We start from the raw sequence: 19,302 nt of genomic DNA on the forward strand, positions 1-19,302 counted from the left end.
CTGATACATGCAACAATATATATGATCCTAGAAAAATGCTCAGAGACATGAAGGTCACATAATATATTCCACTATTTGAGATGTCCAGAATAGGGAAATCTATATAGACAGAAAGTAGATTATTGGTTACTAGAGAACGTGACATGGGAAAAGAGAGGCAGAATTGGAGGATATTGGTTAAGGGTCAGGGTTTCTTTTGAATGTCATGAAAACATTTTAAAATTGATTGTGGTGATGGCTATACAATCCTGTGAACACATGAAAGGCCACTGAGTTATGAACTTTAAATTGGTAAATTTATTGAATTCTATTTCAATAAAGCTGTTTTTTTTTTGTTTTGTTTTGTTTTTAAAAAAAGGACATTTGATAAAAATCCTCTTCTAGTTCAATCTTTGATTCCACAGAATTCCCTGCTCACCTGAGGTTTGGAAGTCTATCTCAATAGGATTGGAGAGACTGGTTGCTGCTTCTCGCCATAGGCTGCCCCCAACAGGAGACCAGGCTGTCACCATGCAGCGGTACAGTCCTGCATCTGAGACCTGAGTTTGGTACATTCGATATCGAAATTCATCCTCTTGCACTTTCTCTAACACAACTCCATCCACCCGCGATGCATCTGTCCAATTCTCCAGCTTCACTACAGAATCCTGGTCCAGGGAGATGATGTACTTGGTTTCGTTGGGACTGGAGAGGTCCCCAACAGGCTTCTCGGCTGTGATGAGTACAGAATAGCGTGGAGACTTAATATTCTTGGCCGACACCTTGCAAGTCATCTCAAACGTATTCCCGGCAGCAAAGAAGGGTTTTGGCTGCCTCGCCTTCACCACGAGCACGGAATCTGGAATGAAGCACCAGAAGGTGATTTCCAACAGGATCAGTTAAAATGGATATGCATCTAAAAGCAAAACATCAAGGAAATGGGAATTTATTTGCAAACTGCCACACAAAGGCACTTATGAAAATTGGAAAACTCAGAAAGAAAATCAAGTGTAACCGTGACCCGGCTGAAAACCAGCACAGTGGAAGCAGCAGTTTGAAATGACTGAATGGGTGGAACTGTACAGGTAATGGATGGTGAGAATTTGGTTTGGAGGAACTTCAAGTCCTTAAGATGTTCACCAAGAGAGAAAAGCCAGGGAGCTAAAGTGACCCAAAGATGCACAATGGAATTCACTCTTAGTGAGCTGGGGAGGACTAGAAATCCTGGCCAGACTCCTGGCTACACCATTCACTTCTCCTCCCCTGAGCATCTGCTGAGCACAGAGAAGCACCCCCTAGCTGAGCTAGCTGTGTGGAGGAGGACAGCAGGGAAAAATGGCTTCTCCCTGTTTATCCCTATAATGCTAACGCTACAGACCAGATAGATTACTAAATGACAGGAGCATACGCACTTGTAGATCTAATCACTTCCACCTGGTTTACACTTTAATTTCAGAGGTGCTACTTTAACAGTCTGAGCCAGTGTCTATGGCTACACTAATGTTAGGTTTAAGTGTGTTCTCTCTGCTTCTGTGTCAAAACAATAATCCCTACGCATATACACATTAGAATTCATCTATTATAATGGCACAGCATCAGGCACTTGGAAGGTACTTAAATATTTGCTGAATGGGTGAATAAATGAATTAGACCCATTCTTTTTATCCTTTAACACAATTATTAATCTTATAATCTGTCTGGTTCTTAGAGTTTTAGGTTGGGTTCTTTGGAATACTTGTTCCTCAAAACCTATTAGCAGAATATGAATGTTACATTGTCTTTCCAGAATCACTAATTTCTGAGATCCTGTTGGATCACCCACACTCTTTCTTAATACCTTTATTTTTATTTATTTGTTCTTATGTGATGCTGAGGATCGAACCCAGTGCTTCACACACGCCAGGCAAGTGCTTTACCACTGAGCTACAACGCCAGCCCACACTCTTTCTTGATTGTCCTGTCTGTTTGCTCATTCAGTCTCCCACATTCCAGGCCCTGGGAAGACAACAGTGCATAAACATACAGAAATCCTTCCCTCTACACTGGAGGAAGGAGACAAACAAAATGAATAACTGAAATACATGGTACAGTTAGAGGGTGATAATTTAAGAAGCAAAACAGAGAAGAGGGTATTTTTTTTTTTTGCATGTGGGTTGTGTGTGTCAGCCAGCAGATGCAGAGAAAAGGTAACATTTGAAATAAGGACCTGAAGGAGGTAAGGGACCGAGCCTCATACCCACCTGAGGAAAAGCTTTCTGTGCAGAGGAAGAGCACGTGGGAAGCTATACGGAGGGAGCCTGGCTGGCCCTGTGGGGAGCCGCAGGAGGGCAGAGGGCTGGCGTGCTGTGGGCATGGGGGAGTTACATGAGGCCAATGGCAACAGCACATGGCACCAAAGGCCAGTGAAAGGATTCGGGGTTTTGCCCTGCAATCGGGAGCCTGTGATGGTGCAGAGTCCAAGAGCTTCATGGTCTGACTTGCATCTTAAGGGCATGGGTAAGGGCTGAGTGAGGAGACCAGTTAGGGAGCTGGTGACAGAACACAGCAAGAGAGGACGACTCCCGGGTACAAGTGAAGTGGTTAGATCCTAAGACGATTTTGAGAATGAAGAGTTGGAGTTTGGGGGTGCAGTCAGCAGTAGAGCACTTGTCCAACATGCACAAGGCCCTTGGTTCAATACTCAGAACCACCCTCCACCAAAAAAAAAAAAATGAGGAGTGAAGGATGAAGGTTTTGGATGAAACAATTAGAACAATGGTGCTAGCTAGCTCGAACAGGCTGGGGAAGGCTGAGAGAAAAGGGTCAGCAGAGACTGGATCTCTGCTTTGAACAGAGGTTTGAGATACCCATTAGATAACTAGAGGTGGACAGAAGGCAACATAATACTGGATCTGGAGGAGCTGGGGTTGTGGCTCAGTGGTAGAGCACTTGCCTAGCATGTGTGAGGCACTGGGTTCGATCCTCAGCACCACATAAAAATAAACAAATAAAATAAAGGCATTCTGCCCATCTACAACTACAAAAAAAAAAAAAAAAAGATTTAAAAAAAAATTGAATCTGGAGTTCTGGAAAGATCTCCGGAGTAGGAATGTAAAACTGGAAGTCACTGGTGTCTAAGTATTAGAATTCATGAGATGAAAACAGACTATCAAGGGGGCACATTAAATAAAAGTCTGAGGACAGTGTCCTGAAGTTGCATAATGTTTGGGGAGTAGAAAAAGGAACAGACGCCAGCAAAGAAGGCTGAGGAAGCATTCAGGGAGGTTGGAGGAGCAATCACCTGTGTTAAATCCTGCCAACTTCAGCAACATAACTGACAGGTAGATTTTGCAATATGTGGATCCCTGGTAATCTTGTAAGTGAAACAGAGGGAAAAGCCTGATTAGAACAGACACCAAAGAGAATGGGAGGAGTGAATTTGGAAACATCCCAAATAGAAAAATTCAATGCTGTGCGCGGCTATAGAAAGAAACAGAGTAATAGGCAGGTAAGGGTTGTAGGGAACAGAAAGATGGAGGAAGAAGAGGGATCGGGATTAGTTTAGCTCCCCCACCACCTTGAAGGAGATCTGACAGCATGTTTTCAGGCCAATAGAGAGGTTCAGAGAAGAGAGAACTATTAAAGTCACAGAGAGTGTGAGGCTGAATATCATAGGCTCAGGTGCTAGGGTAGAGCACGGGGGAATCTTTATTTAATTTTTTTTTTTTAAGAGAAAGAAGAAACAAAACCAGTAGCTGATAGAGAGGTGGAGAAGGAAGTGAGCAGAGAGAAAAGGTGGAATGCAATAATCATTTAGGAGAGTGGGGAAGTAAACAGATTTAGGAAATGCAGAATGATTCCCAGGCAGTGTTGAGGACCCACTTGACATAAGTGATCCCAGATTTAAAGGCAGGCCAGTCAGCATTGTTTGAATGTTCTTCTCTACCCACACTAAACTCTACAGACATAGGTCAGCAAGCAGCAGAGAGATGGCCTTGAACTGGGCTGTCGTATGGTTAGAACATAAGGCAGACCTAGAGAGGGGAAACTCCTAGAGAGAGTTCAGGATGTACACAAGGGAGTGATGTGACTGAGACTTTAGCCCAGGTAACAACAGGTGATCACATAACCTATCCCCACCTACCACCCCAGACGCATCTAAGATGATAGAGTGTGCTAAAGTGACTTTGGGCTACCCCAAGCCAACAGTCATCCTAGCTAAGAAGGAAGTGAAGGCACAGTAGGAGTGAAGGAAGAGGAGCCGATCATTGGTCCCTGTAGGTTGAAGGGCTGTTTTCTGAGTGCCGGCAGAAGTGATCTAGAAACACAGAAGACACGTTAGGAGAACACGATGCTTGAGACTGAGACTATGAGGGGTTTCAGTTATCAGAAGTGAGCCAGTCTAAGGAGCATACAGGGGGGAAGGACCACAATAGGCTAGGAGACACGATGCCTAGAGAGAGGACGAGGGGCTCAGGGTAAGAGGATTACCCACGTTAGGCTTCTCAACCTGGCCACACATGAGAAGCCAAATTCCAGCGTCCAGATTGCATTTATTTCCCACCAGCTGAAACGGGGTTTCTGGTGGGCACCATGCTCAGCATTTTCTTTAAAGCTACAAGGGTGATTTGTAGTGAAGTTCTCCTGATAGGAGCAGCAATAGAGCAGCTATGCAACTGCAGCTAGCATTTCCAACAAAGGAGCAGAAGACCCAGGAGTCAATGAGCAACAGCCATGAGAGTCAAAGCTAGATATTCCAAGGGCCGAGAGAAAATGGTCTGGAAGCTGCAGGGAGGAGAAGGGAGGTGCCCGCCCCACCTCTAGGCCCAGTGATCTGAGCAGTGTGGGAAGAAATGCCACCGTAGGAGAGCTCCAGAGGCAACAGTGTCCTCAGAGAGTGAGCTGGTAATGCTAAGTGGAAGAAGGCAGAAGGGGAAAGGAACACTCACACTTGAGGATCAGGAAGCAGGAGATTTTGTTAAAGACAGCAAGTTGCAGAGGGCCCTCTATGGGGCAGCAGTGAGCCCAAAGAGGGTGTAGGGGTCACGTGGTGATTATGGGTCCCCAGTGAACAGGCACAGATTCCTCGTGTAATCTGCAGGCTGAGTACATCTGAAAATGCACTCCTTAAACAGAAACAAAACAAAAATGAATGATAAACAGAATAACACTCTACCTTCTGATACCCAAAATATGTTGACAGGTTTGGAGAAGATGTCCTTGCTCTTCACCCAGCTGTTATTCCGCTGTTTAGTCCAGGCAGACACAACACAGTAATAATTGCCTCTGTCTTCCTCTGTAGTCCTTTGGATCCGGAAATTGAATGTGTCCGTGTGCTCCTTAGAAAAAATAAACTCTCCGTCCTGGGCCCGTTGCTTGCTTCTCTCTCCATATCGTAGCGTCCAGTCCCCGTCCATGACCGCCAGCAGCTCGCTGGTCACCACGTCATCACTGCGCCGATTCATTCTGTAGTACCAGGACACTGTGAAACGGATGTTGGCCTCTGCATTCTTCAAGTCCACTACCCGGCATTCCAGTTCCGTGGGCTCATCTGAAAACCCAGGGACCTTTGAGGCGTTCAGATATACCTGATAGTCTGGTTCTGAACAGGAGAGAGGCCACGGGGGGAAAACATAAAAATTAGGGCCACATACCAAGAATCAGCATTAAGGAATGAGACAAGTACTCAGAATAAGAAAATTAAATCGTGTCCCCTACTGGCTATGAATGTGTCCCCTACTGGCTATCGGTCTGTGATTGGATGAGAAGGTGCCTCTAAGAGTATGTTTACAAAACTTGCAAAATACTTCCTCTTATATTTCCCCAAGAAAACTCCCAAGACCAGGTAGTCAAACGTCCTCCATCAGAACCCTAACCTTTCAATAGGAGTGGGGTCAGCTGCCTCTCCAGGAGGTTAAAACCTAAAGATCTCATAAGAAGCTCAGTGTCCACACTTGACCAAGACTGTCTCTCGAAGGCTGTGCAAGCCCACAGCCTCCAAAGCCCCCACTGGAGCAGTACTGGGAAACTCTGTCCCAGACAAGTTCCGGAACTCTAGGCCCACCATGGCTCAGCCCCTGCCATCCTCGGCCATGCCCTGAATTCCAGGCTCTCAGGGTGCCATTCCCCTGCATGGTCCTGACTTCTCTTTGCTGCTCCTGACTTTTCTGCTGGCTCTGTATTCAGTCAATAGACACCCCCACCCTCAAACTCCCCACGGGATGTTCTTGCTGCCGTCACACGAAACTCACCCTACAACTCTGCCAACCCTGCAACCTTCTGACTGTGACCCGGCTCCCCTGTGACCAACCGCTTCCCTGCTCAGATTCCAACAGAGGGTGGGAGGAAAGCTAGTGCTGCTGGCCTGTCCCCTGACTCTGCCACGGTCCTGTTGGGTTTCACTTATAGAAAAAGAATCCCTCCTTCCTCTGATGTTTGCTGCCTTGGTGTATCTATTTGGCACCTCCACACTTCTGTCCTCGTTGACCCCAAGCCTCCTCCACACCTGCCCAGGAACTGGTTCTGGAACCCCTTTGTAGCCTCTCTTTCTCCCCATCCTCCTCCTGTGGAATCCCTGATCACCAAGGTTCTCACACCACTGTGGAGCCCTGTTTCAGATGCCTGCACACTTCCACTCATTCTTCACTGTCACCCAGGTCCCAAGACCTCAGGGGTGACAATTTCTCTGTGACCCCATGCTGTACACTTGCATATCAGTTATCCATACCATGATTCCTCTTTGCTTGAGAGTCTCATTCTCAAGCTCCAAATACACCCTTGTGTACAGTAGGCACTCAATATATGTTTGCTGCTTTAATGCGAAGGTTTCTTTTTAAAAAAAAAATCATTTTTATTTGGTAGCACTCTGCCCTCTGGGAGAAAGACAATTCTGCCTGAGCAGAACTTCCCCTTTGCCCACCCTGCCTTTGCCTGCCTTCATCAGTTTGGTTTTATTTAACATTGCTTTTATTTATGACTCATACAGATTATAAACTGCTGAGGTCAAGGAACTGTTCTTCTGTGATTTACACTTCTAATGAAATTTATAACATCATGACTTCTCCAAGAATGATTCACTGGGCCAGGAAATGGAAAGAACTCAAAATCCTAATTCCCTCAAATGTCATCTTTGCAAGCATTTAATTGTGAGTGAGGATGGACGCGGCTGTAGAAAGTCAGGCCAACAGGGCCCCTGGCCTCTGCCTGGCATGGGAATACATCCTACTGCGAGGCGGTGGCTGTGGAGAAATACCGAACTATATGCCTCCTCCTGCACAGGCAAGGGTGCTGTCTGGGGCCACCTCGCTGGGGTGTGTCCTGGCTCGCAGGCAGGGGACACACAGCAGGCCTCCCTAGCAACAACTGACTACGTATGTGTACCATCACATGCAAGGACAAGAATGCTCGAACCCCACCCCCCCCACCCACTTCAAGGTCTCAGACATCTGCCTGCTCATGTTAAATTCTGGATGCAGACCCAAATGTAGACCAGGTCAACCCAGCTCATCTATTGTGAAAAGGGCAGATTCAAACTGGCTGTGCAGACAGCAAGATCACACCCCTTAGGCCTGTCAAGGCCAACCCGGAGCCCGGCCACATCAACCATCTGCGACAACTTAGGGAACCTCAAGTCCATATCAAGTACCACAAGGAGGACCCTCCTGCATGTCACCCATTAACCTGACTACAACGAGGCAGTACAGAGCAGTGGGGAGGGTCAGGGTCTGGTGCAGACTGTTCAAATCCCAGCCCTGCCACTGATATGGAGTGTAGCCTTGGGTAGATTACTTAACTTCTCTGTGCAAACGGGGATAAGTAACAACAGTAACTATACCTCATGATCTTAATATGAGGATTGAGAGTTAAAATAGTCATAAAAATGCTAGTCATGATTTCCATTTCATATCTGAGAAGAGGAAACTTTTAAAAAGTTAACGGCTTGCCCACATAACTCAAAGCAGGCAGACTCGGACCCAGGCTTACCCGCTTCCCACCACCTTCCAAGAAAACCCTCATCTCTCAGATGAACCAAACTTATTATCTTCCAAACTCTGTGTTTTCTAAGTTCCACTGACCAACACTGTGATTTGAAGAAACACTAAATGCTGTGCCAGAAATGGCACTGATAAATCACCGCCACGGGGAACGTGACTCAGAAGATATCTTCCCACGGGGACCTCACTTCAGCTTCAACGACCCATGAGTTTAAAATGCCACGATGCTGCCTGGGGGCTTCTCTTCTGTCCCCTAGTAGATAATACACTCTTGAATAATAAGCCCTTCCATTTTTTCATGGTGGACTTACAGCCCTGGGCATATTCTTCCAAAGTGACACCTTTTTGAAGGCTGCTAAAATTATGACGAAAGACCAAAGGTGTTCACTGAGGCACTATTCACAAGGGCCAAGAGGGGGAATCACCCAAGGTGTCCGTCAGTGGATGAGTAGATAAAGTCAATGTGGTACACATGCACACATCAGAATACTATTCAGCCATAAAAAAGTAGGAAATCTCTTATTCACAACAACATGGACAAATCGGGAAGGCACCACATTAAGTGATACAAGCTGGGCACAGAAAGACAAAGACAGCATGATCTCACTGTTCTGTGGAACCTAGAAAAAGGTCAAATTCATAGAAGCAAAGAACAAAATGGTAACCAGAGGCTGGGGTCAGGAAGGGTGGATGTTGGTCAAAGGACACACAACTTCTGTTAAATAGGAGGAATTATTCAGGAGGTCAACTGTACAACGTATTGACTACAGTTGACAATGGACTGGATGTAGGTACTTGAAAACTGCTGAGGGAATAGACTGTCAATGTTTTTACCACAAAAAAAGGCACGTCGGGTAATAGGTATGTTAATTAGATTAACTTCGCTATTCCACAACAGAAATACATATTAACACAACCATTCTGTATACCACAAACATACACAACTTTAATTTATCAATTAAAAAAAAAAGATGTTAGAAAAGAAGCGACATGCCTGAGCTATTAGTGGTCACAACAGGAACACATGGACAAGGTCCACCAGAGCTGCTCTCTCCTCCTTGTCTTCCTCCTCCGCCTCCACCCCCCGCTTCCCCAAAGCTCACTCACCCACGTATGAGAACCCAGCTGGCCCCCTGCTCTGGCCCCGACTCTTCCTTAGCTCCAGACCCACACACACTGGCACAGAGCTCGTAGCTCAGTCCCAGGCATCCTGCCAGCTGTCTCCATGGCGTCTCAAGTGCAGCACATTCACAACCTAATCCACCTCCCTCCTCATCCTCCTCTGCCCATACACAAACACCCAGTGAAAACCGCACCCAGACAAGCACAGCCAGCTCCTTCCAACCTTCCAACGACGGTTCTCTCTACGACATTCCCCTCCTCAGGCTCCTGCTCCCCCAGCTTGAAATATGTGCCATCTCCACCTCTCCCTCGTCCCTTCCACCTCTCGGCTTCGAGGGTTCCTACGTCTTACACACTCTGCGACCTTGGTCTCTTCCACGGCTCCCATTCCCAGGCCTGATGCCTGGTAGCGTTTCACAAAGCTTCACCATGGACACCCCGATCTGGGCCCTCACTGCCTCCAGCCCAGACTGTCAATAGCCTCCCAGCGCCACCTCCAGGCCGACACGCCTGCCCGATCCCTCCTGGGTTTCTCCTCTCACCCACAGGGTCAAGAACTCTGTCCTGGCCTGGCACTCTAGGCCCTTCTCCACGTGAACCTGTGAACCCAAGCCGCGGGGTACCGCCTTTGCAACTCCATTCTGATAGCGCCTCTCAGTGTACCCCGGTGAGTCGAAAGCTTCCAGTTTTTCTGCTGCCTTCCCACTGTTCCCTTTGCCTCAGCACCTGGAACACCTGCTCAGTAGGTTGCTGAAGAAATGACTGAATGGATTCTCCCATTCAGTTCCATCCTCTGCCCTGAAATGGATCTGTTTAAATCCCACAAACCCAAATTCAGAAAATGAGAGCACGGGGGAGTGGCAGAACGTATGCGTCTGCTCAGAGCAACCTCAGCGTCTCAACACAGAAAAATATCACTGACTTTAGTGGCCGGCCTCCTCATTCTCCTCCCAAAAGGCCTCAGCTTTAACGCAAAGATAGAAATGCGTGACTTGCGGCTGGTGAACTTAACGAGGTGCAGTTTTGTTTGAACTATCTACCAGCCTTGCCGGTAACTTTAGGCCAACACCGCTACAGAACACAGGATTCTACCCACCCTGTCAGAATGGCAGGAGTATGGGTGGCGTCTTATTTCTTTTATTGTTCTGGTGCATGTGCAGAGACCGTCCTTTCATGCTGTTTTACAGTTTCAAAATCGGCTTGCCAAGACTCTGCCTTTCCCAAGGCCCCTCTGCACAAGCCTTTCTGTGCAGCCCCTCCTCCCTAACAGGGTGCCTCCTTTGAACTAGCTCGCACATCACACCTCTACTTCTTATTCAGCGAGTGTTCACACAGATCCTGCCACCTGCCAGGCTCCCCACTCTCCAAGGAGTTTACTTCAACACTACCTTGAACTTCAGTCATTTGTATGGGCGTCTCATGAACCTTCCGTAGGACTCTTTCCAGGGACAACCCATGTTATTCATCTGCACGTGCAATGCGTGCCATGCCTTGTACATCAAAGGTATTAACATACTTGCTGAATTGAACTAATTTTAATATTTTGCATAAAAATGCTCATTCTGGGCACAAGCATTTCACCACTGATTACTGCCACATTCTGTTTGATCTCATCAAGAAATCAGCACAGAACGCAATGGTGGTTATGTTTTAAAAATGCTTATCAGTTAAGATGCATGCTGAGGTATTTAACGGTAAAATGATACGATGTCTGGGATATGTTTTCTGCTCTTGCAGATTAAAAAAAAAAGTGTGTGTGTGTGAGTGTATGTGTGTGTGTGTGTATCCATGGGAGGGAAGACAGATGAAATAAGATCAGCAAAATATTGATAGCTGTTCAAGCCGGTGGTTATTACTCCCAGTATGAACATTTGTAAATTTCTGTTTTTAAAAGTTAAAAACAAACAACAATCCACACAGATAGACCTTTTGCAGAACACTGAGGCCAATCCAAGAGTGATGTCACCAATATTCCAAGAAAGGGGATCTGCTTGCTAATCTGGATACCAGGATGGTGTCTGCTCATATACACACCATCCCTGAAGCTATAGACTCCATGGTGATCCTGTCCAGAAGACTTATACAAATAATATTGGTCAGGGCTTAAGATGTAGAGTGGTGGCACAGTGCTTGTCCAGTGTATTCAAAGTCTGGGTTTGATCCCCAACTTGCGGGGGGCAGATTCAGAGGTGGGGGAGAGGCAGTCATTAAACTCCTTTGTTATGACTTTCAAAACAATGAAAAGCTTTCGGAATCATTGACTAATTGGTAAATCAAATATTTTGTGGGTTAGTCTCTGTGTCCTCTATTCGGTACCATTGGTCGACCAGTCTGTTTTGGTGCCAATACCATGCGGTTTTTGTTACTATTGCTCTGTAGTATAGTTTAAGGTCTGGTATAGTGATGCCACCTGCTTCACTCTTCTTGCTAAGGATTGCTTTAGCTATTGTGGGTCTCTTATTTTTCCAGATGAATTTCATGACTACTTTTTCTATTTCTATGAGGAATGCCATTGGGATTTTGATGGGAATTAAATGAAATCTATATAATACTTTTGGGAGTATGGTCATTTTGATAATATTACTTCTGCCTATCCAAGAGCAAGGTAGATCCTTCCATCTTCTAAGATCTTATTTGATTTCTTTCTTTAGGGTTCTGTAGTTTTCATTATATAGGTCTTTCACCTCTTTCATTAAGTTGATTCCCAAAGCCCCAACTTCCTTAATAAGACTCCTATAGCGCATGAATTAAAATCAAGAATCAATAAATGGAATGGATTCAAACTAAAAAGCTTCTTAGAAACAATCAGTGAGGTGAATCTCAGAGAGTCTACATCTTGGGAACAAATCTTTACCCCTCACACATCAGATAGAGCACTAATCTCTAGGGTATATAAAGAACTCAAAAAGCTAAACACTAAAAAACCAAATAACTCAATCAATAAATGGACCAAAGACCTGAAGAGACACTTCTCAGAAGAGGATATACAATCAATCAACAAATATATGAAAAAATGTTAACCATCTCTAGCAACTGGAGAAATGTAAATAAAAACTACTCTAAGATTTCATCTCACTCCAGTCAGAATGGCAGCTATTAAGAATACAAACAACAGTAAATGTTGGTGAGGATGTGGGGAAAAACGCACACTTACACACTGTTGGTGGGACTGCAAATTGGTGCAGCCAATATGGAAAGCAGTTATAGAGATTTCCTTGGAAAACTTGGAATGGAACCACCATTTGACCCAGCTATCCCTCTCCTCAGTCTATACTCAAAGAACTTAAAAAACAGCATATTACAGGGACACAGCCACATGAATTTTTATAGCAGCACAATTCACAATAGCTAAATTGTGGAACCAACTTAAATGCCCTTCGGTAGACGAATGGATTAAAAAAATGTGGTATATATACATAGTGGAATATTACTCAGCAATAAAAGAGAATAAAATCATGGTATTTGCAAGTAAATGGATGGAATTGGAGAAGATAATGCTCAGTGAAGTTAGCCAATCCCAAAACAACCAAATGCCAAATGTTTTCTCTGATATAAGGAGGCTGATTCATAATGGGGTAGGGAGGGAGAGCATTGACGAACTCCAGATAGGGCAGAGGGGTGGGAGGGGAAGGCAGGGGGCATGGGGTTAAAAATGATGGTGAAATGAGATGGACATCATCATCCAAAGTACATGTATGAAGACACAAATGATGTGAATATACTTTGTATACAACCAGAGATATGAAAAATTGTGCTCTGTATGTGTAATAAGAATTGTAATGCATTCCACTGTCATATGTAACAAATTAGAATAAAAAAATATTTTGTGCCTACTGTGTTCAGGAATATGACCTGAGGTTTTTCACATAGATTTCCTCTCTTTACTCTCACGTTTCTATAAGGCTTGGGTCACTTTCCCCACTTTACAACAATACTGTTAACATCTGGCCTCAGGAGGGCTGTCTATGTGCCAGACACCATGCTATGTACTTCCCTTGCATTTTTGATAAATCTTTATAACAATCCTGTTTCCTATGACAATTATTTTCATATACACTTCCAAATGAAAAACAAAACAAGCAAAAATGAAGCCTGGAAGAGTTAAGTCAGGAGATAAGGATGTGCACAGTGTGTGAGAGCAGAATGACAGGAGAGGCTCCCACTATGAGCAAATTGCACACGTTCATTCCGCACCCAGGTGAGGTTATCAGTGCCTTCTCAAAGCTTGCTACTTCCCAGACCAGAGGAGTGTCATGTCAGTGGAAGTTCTAATCCTGTGTGTCATGGGACTATGTTACCCGCTCTGACACTCAGTTACTTTGATACCGCTAATGAGAACAACAGGCTGGATATGTGAGTTAGAGAAAACAGGAGGAATCCCCTGTCTCTGCTCGTGATTTACTTGAAATGGGAAGTACTTTAGAGGCAGCAAAGTGTATGGTCAAAGAGTTACCCAAATCATTGCTTTTATAACAATTAAATATTCTCCAACATTTAAATAGAAATGGCTATAAATAAGAAAATATTGTTGGGGGGGAGGGCGCTTCACTGCAGCTTAGCAGCACCATTATCATGGGGATGCATTTAGCATGAGACATTTGGGAACAATTAAAAAACAACAACAACAACTATAATTTGAATGGAACACTAATGTCCCACACCCAAAGTAAGACTCAGGAAAGGGCTGGAGGTGGCCAGCTCAACCTATGTTCCCTAGCTCCTCTCAGGAGCAGCTGTTTCCAGGACACATACATCCTAGTTCCTTTAGGTGGGGCTTCTCCAGGCCCTAAGAGGCATTCCTGCATCCCAACTGGTTAAGAATTTGGTGGGGAAGGACTCTCCAACAGTAATAAATCATCATCACTACAGCACTTAAGTGCTAGTTACTGTGCTTCTCACTTAAAATGCATCATCCCATTAAACCAAGAAAACCAAACCTTGGACATGTTAAGCAACACCCTGGAGACAACACACCTAGAAGATGGTAAAGTGGGACTCAACAGGTCTCCCTGGCTCCAAAACTTGGCCACATGTTCTTCTGTCCTCCAGGGATAATCCTGAGCAGACAGCTAATAACAGTCCATCTAAAAAGCTGCACAGATCTAAATATTATTCCTTATAGATGGCACAGAACTCCAAAGTTTCTACCAAGTACTTAGCAGATTAAAAGCTCCTTCTAAAGAAGAAAATAATTACCTTCCTCGCTGGCGCTCTGCTGGAATAGGGGCCGGTCCTCCAGTGGGGAAGAATGCAAATCAGGTTCTTAAGACTGAATAGCAGAACTCAAGCTCTGCCTCCTCCGGCTCTTGTATCCAAAGCCCTGGAACCCTCTCCAATTAACACCAAAGAAGCATGGTACTTGGGGCAGAGAGCTCAACCATGAACTGATTAGTATCCAACTCCTGCCAAAGGCTCATTTAAGACATCTGATAGCAGAGAGAGATGGCTTAATGTGCAGATTAACTAGCCATTCTGCTAGGCTCCCTAAGTTTCAGCTATACACTAAATTGGATCAACACAAAGCAACATTTGTCCCCCACGGTAATTCAGCTTCTTACAGAAACTCCTTCACACACTTAGGATTTATGCCCTCAGCTTTTATAGAGGGTGGACATAAAAAAAATCCATTTAAATAATCATTTAGGGCCTTTTTTAAAAAAGAACAGTTGAAAGCACTGTCCATAATGTTACCCAATGCTCCCTGAAATGAAAAAGCACATGATAAATTCAGGGCCAAGAAAAAGTCTGTCTCTCTGAAGGAGTTTATGTTTTCCTTCCTCAGAAGAGAACTGTACAATCACATCTCTTTTTGTCTCAACTCTTCAAAACTTCAGAGGCAAATTCAATAATGAATTCGCCCCAACCACCTTGCAATACCTATTCTCAGATATTTTTCCCCACTCCTTTTGATCTTGGTTTTATTTTTATGTCTCCTGCTTTGTGTTTCACTCTGTAAGCCAACTTAAACCTTTTCCCCCTCTGAAGTAAGACATAAATCCTAAGTAAAAGAGGAGTTTCTCACTTAAAAAAAAAAAAAATCACCGTGATCACCTGCTCCTTGAGATGCCAGACCATTCCCACTAGTGCCCTGGTGTCTTCCCAGCTGGCACAACAGAACTCGAGAAGACCCCGACCAGTTGCACGCACTCACTGACCTCAGCACTCCAATGCTGAGCAAAGGAGAACAACGACTACCCAGCTTCTAGAAGCCAATGCTCTGATGTTCTCAAGTGAAGCAGGTCCCCAAGGCCAAAGGTGACCATACTTAGAACAGACTTGACCTTGGGCCATAATTTTAAGCCATCCCCAGCATCTTTTTTGAAACAGAGAGAGAGAGAGAGAGAGAGAGGGGAAAAGCAAGTGTTCTCCACCATGGTAGATTCTATTTTCCAAAGATGGCTGTAAGGAGATCTTTTGTTACCCTCCCTTTTAGGAGGTCTCTTATATCCCTTTGAAATTGGCATGACTTGACCCATAGAAGAAAGCAGAGCCTGTAATGTTCTAGTCGGAGACTTTGCATTTAAGTGGTCTAGTAACTTCCATCTCCTGCTTCTTAGAAGGTATCCACCACATAAGAAATGTGACCTACTCTGAGAAGATGGAGCTGCGAGAAGCCCAAGCCCTGTGGAGAGATGTATATGAGGAGAGAGGCCCAGGATTGTGGTGTCACTTCTACAACAAAGTTACCTAGAAGGCAGCCCGAAGTCCTAAGTGCCCCAGCTGTCATCACTGTATTAGAGATGGACCCCACTGAGTCCCTCCCTAACCCCTGACCCTCAAAATCATAGGCAAAATGAAAAAAATAGTGATTTTCAGACAGGGATAGGGAGTGGTACCTGACTCATGGGATTGTTATGGGATTAAACATTTAATGCCTATGAAGTCCTTTAGTACATGTCTGGTCCACAGTACTAAATAATTGCTCAATCAATGGAAATTATAATTCTGGATCTGTTAAGTGGCAACATGGAGTTTTGTGTACGTATCAACAAAACTCAAGTTTGCCACATGACAAAGCTGGGGATCCAGCTTTCTTAAGAATGCTTCTGTGACAACATTCCACAGTCATATAACCTAAGATGACCTACATACCTGGCAGGTCACCTGTCTTCCTGCTTTTGGGGGCAGGGGGCTCACTTCCCTGTTACCTCATGCAGGCCCCAAGTTGCATCTGGCATGGAAGGCACATGCACATACACACATGTTACATTTCTAGAGATAACCATGTAGGGTGAGGTCAGGCACATCTCTTTCTGGGCAGAGAACCCAGTGTGGAGATCCTGACTAAATGTCTGCTGCTGTACTCATGCCCAGCTCGTCTCCTGACAAGTGTCCAAGCAGCTGCAAGGGTATGAGTCACAGGCACAGGGAAGAAGAAGGAAAAAAGAAAGGAAAAGAATGAAGTTTTTTTTTTTTTTTTTTTTTTTTTAATATATACCACTTAACACTCCTAGTAGGTTCATCTGTGTGCAAATATCCCTGAATACTCTGACTTAAGCAAAACTGTTTGCAATTCTGGTTTACCTGTGCACGTATTTTAACATTATCCATGTGCTGGTCCTGGATGATTTGCTTATCCAGCCAATCAGCCAATATTTATCGAGTGCCTATTCTGCGTAAAGTGAGGAAAGGCACAGGGTTCCATATGCATTAGCATCAGTCAGGGAGAAGCACGCTGATGATTTTCACGACAATGGTGCCGGCACTCCGCAGGAAAGCAGACGACAGGATCCTTAGGATAATAACTGAACCTTTTCCACAATTTAGTCTCTTTATTTCTTCTTGCTCTCTGGAGAACAGAGCCACCAACAAATCCCTTCCAGTTAAAAGAGCCCACCTCTCCCAGAGCTCCTTTCCTGATGTCTGACAGTCTCTGCACCTCCCCCGGGGCATGCCGGGATCAATACGTGAGTACTTCAAAGAAACCCTCAAATTGGAGTGCACGCAGCACTTTCGGAAAAAAAAAAAATCCTGGAGCTGGGACTCAGAAATTGGAGGGGGAGGGGATAGGGAAAGGCGGCGCTGGAATTTGACAGCGCCACACAATGCACTGAGGATCAGAGCTACGAGACAAATTCAGCTCCAGAGATGAAAAATCTTCTTTTGGTGCTGACAACATCTGTTTTATTTTGAAGGTTGCTAAGGAGAGTTCTAGCTGGGCCAACATTGTTCCAGTTCAGTACTTCATAGTGAGTCTCTCACACAAGGCTCAGACGGCAGGAATAAAAAGCTCACCAGATAAACCTTGCTGCTTTTACTTTCCCAATATCAAAGGCTCACTTTGTTAACAGGGATGACTAACACCCTGCCTAGTCACAATTGCAATTGGATTGTCCTTTCTGCTTACTCTCTTATTACCTTTCTCCCTGCCCCCTCTGTCCCCACTTGCCAATCCCCCACCTTTGCCAAATAAAGGCTTATTAAGGACAGACAGACAGTGAACACAGCAGTCCTCTCACAGAAGATTTCCATGCAGAGAAGAAGAGCCAGGAGTGAGTGGCATGTCATGGCAGGAAAATGTTTGGTAACAGACAAAGGAGGAAATCATTCTCTGTCCTTGAAAGATGTGTTTTGCCTCCTAATAATCAAAGTTATGCCTAATGCCTTCCTCAGAGCCCAATGCACTCACGGGATAGTAGCGAGGCAAAGCTCTAAACAGAAAGAGCTTGACAGGTAGGCCCTTCCCATCCTGGTAATAATGCAGGTGGGAGGAAGGCTTTCCACACCCCATTGGACCCCATCCCTCCTGAGTTGACTTGCAATTACAAGCCATTAACGAAAATTAGGAAGAGCCCACACACATTTCGCTCAGTGAGAAAACACGTAGGAAAACAAGGGATGGGGAAGATGAGCATGGTAGAAAAAGAAAACACGAGGTCAGGCCAGGGGTCACACATATGACAAGTTGAGGAAACGACGATGATCTTTGCACATATGACACACTACTAAAAATGGGGGGCGAGGTGACCAACTCTGCTTCTCCACCAAGGAAAATGTACCCAGGCTGAGAGAGCCCCCAAGAAGAGCCTGGGGAAGCAGGAAGCCCCCTATGTGTAACTGGCAGCAGCAGATAAAATCATTTTGGGATTCCAGGGCATTTAAGTGGGGGAAAAAAAAAGCCTCCTATTAGCTGAAGGAATTCTGCACAGGGCTTTGGAAAGCAGCAGCGCCTGCCAAGGAGTACCTAGGAGTGTCGGACAGGAAGGGAAAACGGCAGTGCTCGCCCTCCAACAAAGGTCCATTTCAAAGCCATCCATCCAGCACAGCTCCCACCCTGCAAATCTCAACAACAAAAGGAAACTATGCCCTCTCAATTGAAGGCACTGAGACAACTGAGGCCACGTTATCTAAACATTCCCCTTGCCTGCCAGATTCTATTTCAGCCAGTTTTGCTTTCACCTCCAGCTTTAGATCTCTCTAAAGTACACATCTCCCAATAAAAAGAAGGTCTAAATAATGCAGCACACCCAGCACCCAGACTCCTCCAGACAGCTCCAAGGAGGGATTAAGCCGGAGAGGCTAAAAGCCATCCTCCCAACACTCACCTAGCCAGGTCACACTCACGCCGGCAGGTGCAGACATGGTCTCTGCTACCTTGTGCCAGCTCCTGTTGTGTCCAGGTACCCAGAGCGCCACGTGGCAGAAATAGTAGCCGGAGTTTTCTTTGCTAACATCTCGGACCAGTAAATGGTAGGAGCGTGCGTCCACGTGACTCAAGGCCACGTGAGGCGAGCCGTGCAGCAGGGAATCACGGTCCAGTCGTGCCAACACGTGGCGGGCAGGAGAGGAGCCATCAGGTGTTCTGCTGAAGAACCACGTCACCTCGGCCCGTACCTCATCCACCCGGTCTGTCGTGATGTTGCAGGACAGGTCCAGGTCCTTTCCTTCAGGCACGGACACGTTCCTGGCCACGGCCGCTCGCAGAACTTGTAAATTAAACAACAAATAAATCTAAGTTATCTGGATTAGGTCTGCCTCCTCCACCTTTCATCTCTCCTACCCTGCTTCCCTTCAGATCATCTTCTTTTAAGTTCTCATTTATGGCATGAAAATTAGTAGGCTTTGTACAGTTCTACATACTTAAGAGGTATTTAATGGATAAATTCATGAAACATGCTGCATTTCTCTTTATTTAAAAAAAAACAATTGCAAATACTGATACACACTATATCCCAATGTTCTGAGGATAATACTCAAAATAATTCTATTAGAAGATACTATTATTATC

At 45.2% G+C, this 19,302-nt stretch overlaps 1 protein-coding gene across 1 annotated transcript in view; it reads right to left on the reverse strand.

The window, feature by feature from the left end:
- Positions 1-19,302, reverse strand: part of Ptgfrn (prostaglandin F2 receptor inhibitor) — a 73,047-nt gene that overhangs the window by 15,559 nt on the left and 38,186 nt on the right. The window contains exons 4-6 of the mRNA XM_046458297.2: positions 18,620-19,000; positions 5,135-5,560; positions 419-838 (exon numbers count right to left, since the gene is read on the reverse strand). Of these exons, the coding sequence (XP_046314253.1) occupies positions 419-838; positions 5,135-5,560; positions 18,620-19,000 (1,227 nt within the window). The remainder of the gene's footprint in view (positions 1-418; positions 839-5,134; positions 5,561-18,619; positions 19,001-19,302) is intronic.

The sequence above is a fragment of the Marmota monax genome, unplaced genomic scaffold (genome assembly GCF_021218885.2).
Source record: "Marmota monax isolate L192 unplaced genomic scaffold, Marmota_monax_Labrador192_F-V1.1 WCK01_AAM20220418_F8-fsc00087, whole genome shotgun sequence".
Classification (NCBI taxonomy): domain Eukaryota; kingdom Metazoa; phylum Chordata; class Mammalia; order Rodentia; family Sciuridae; genus Marmota; species Marmota monax.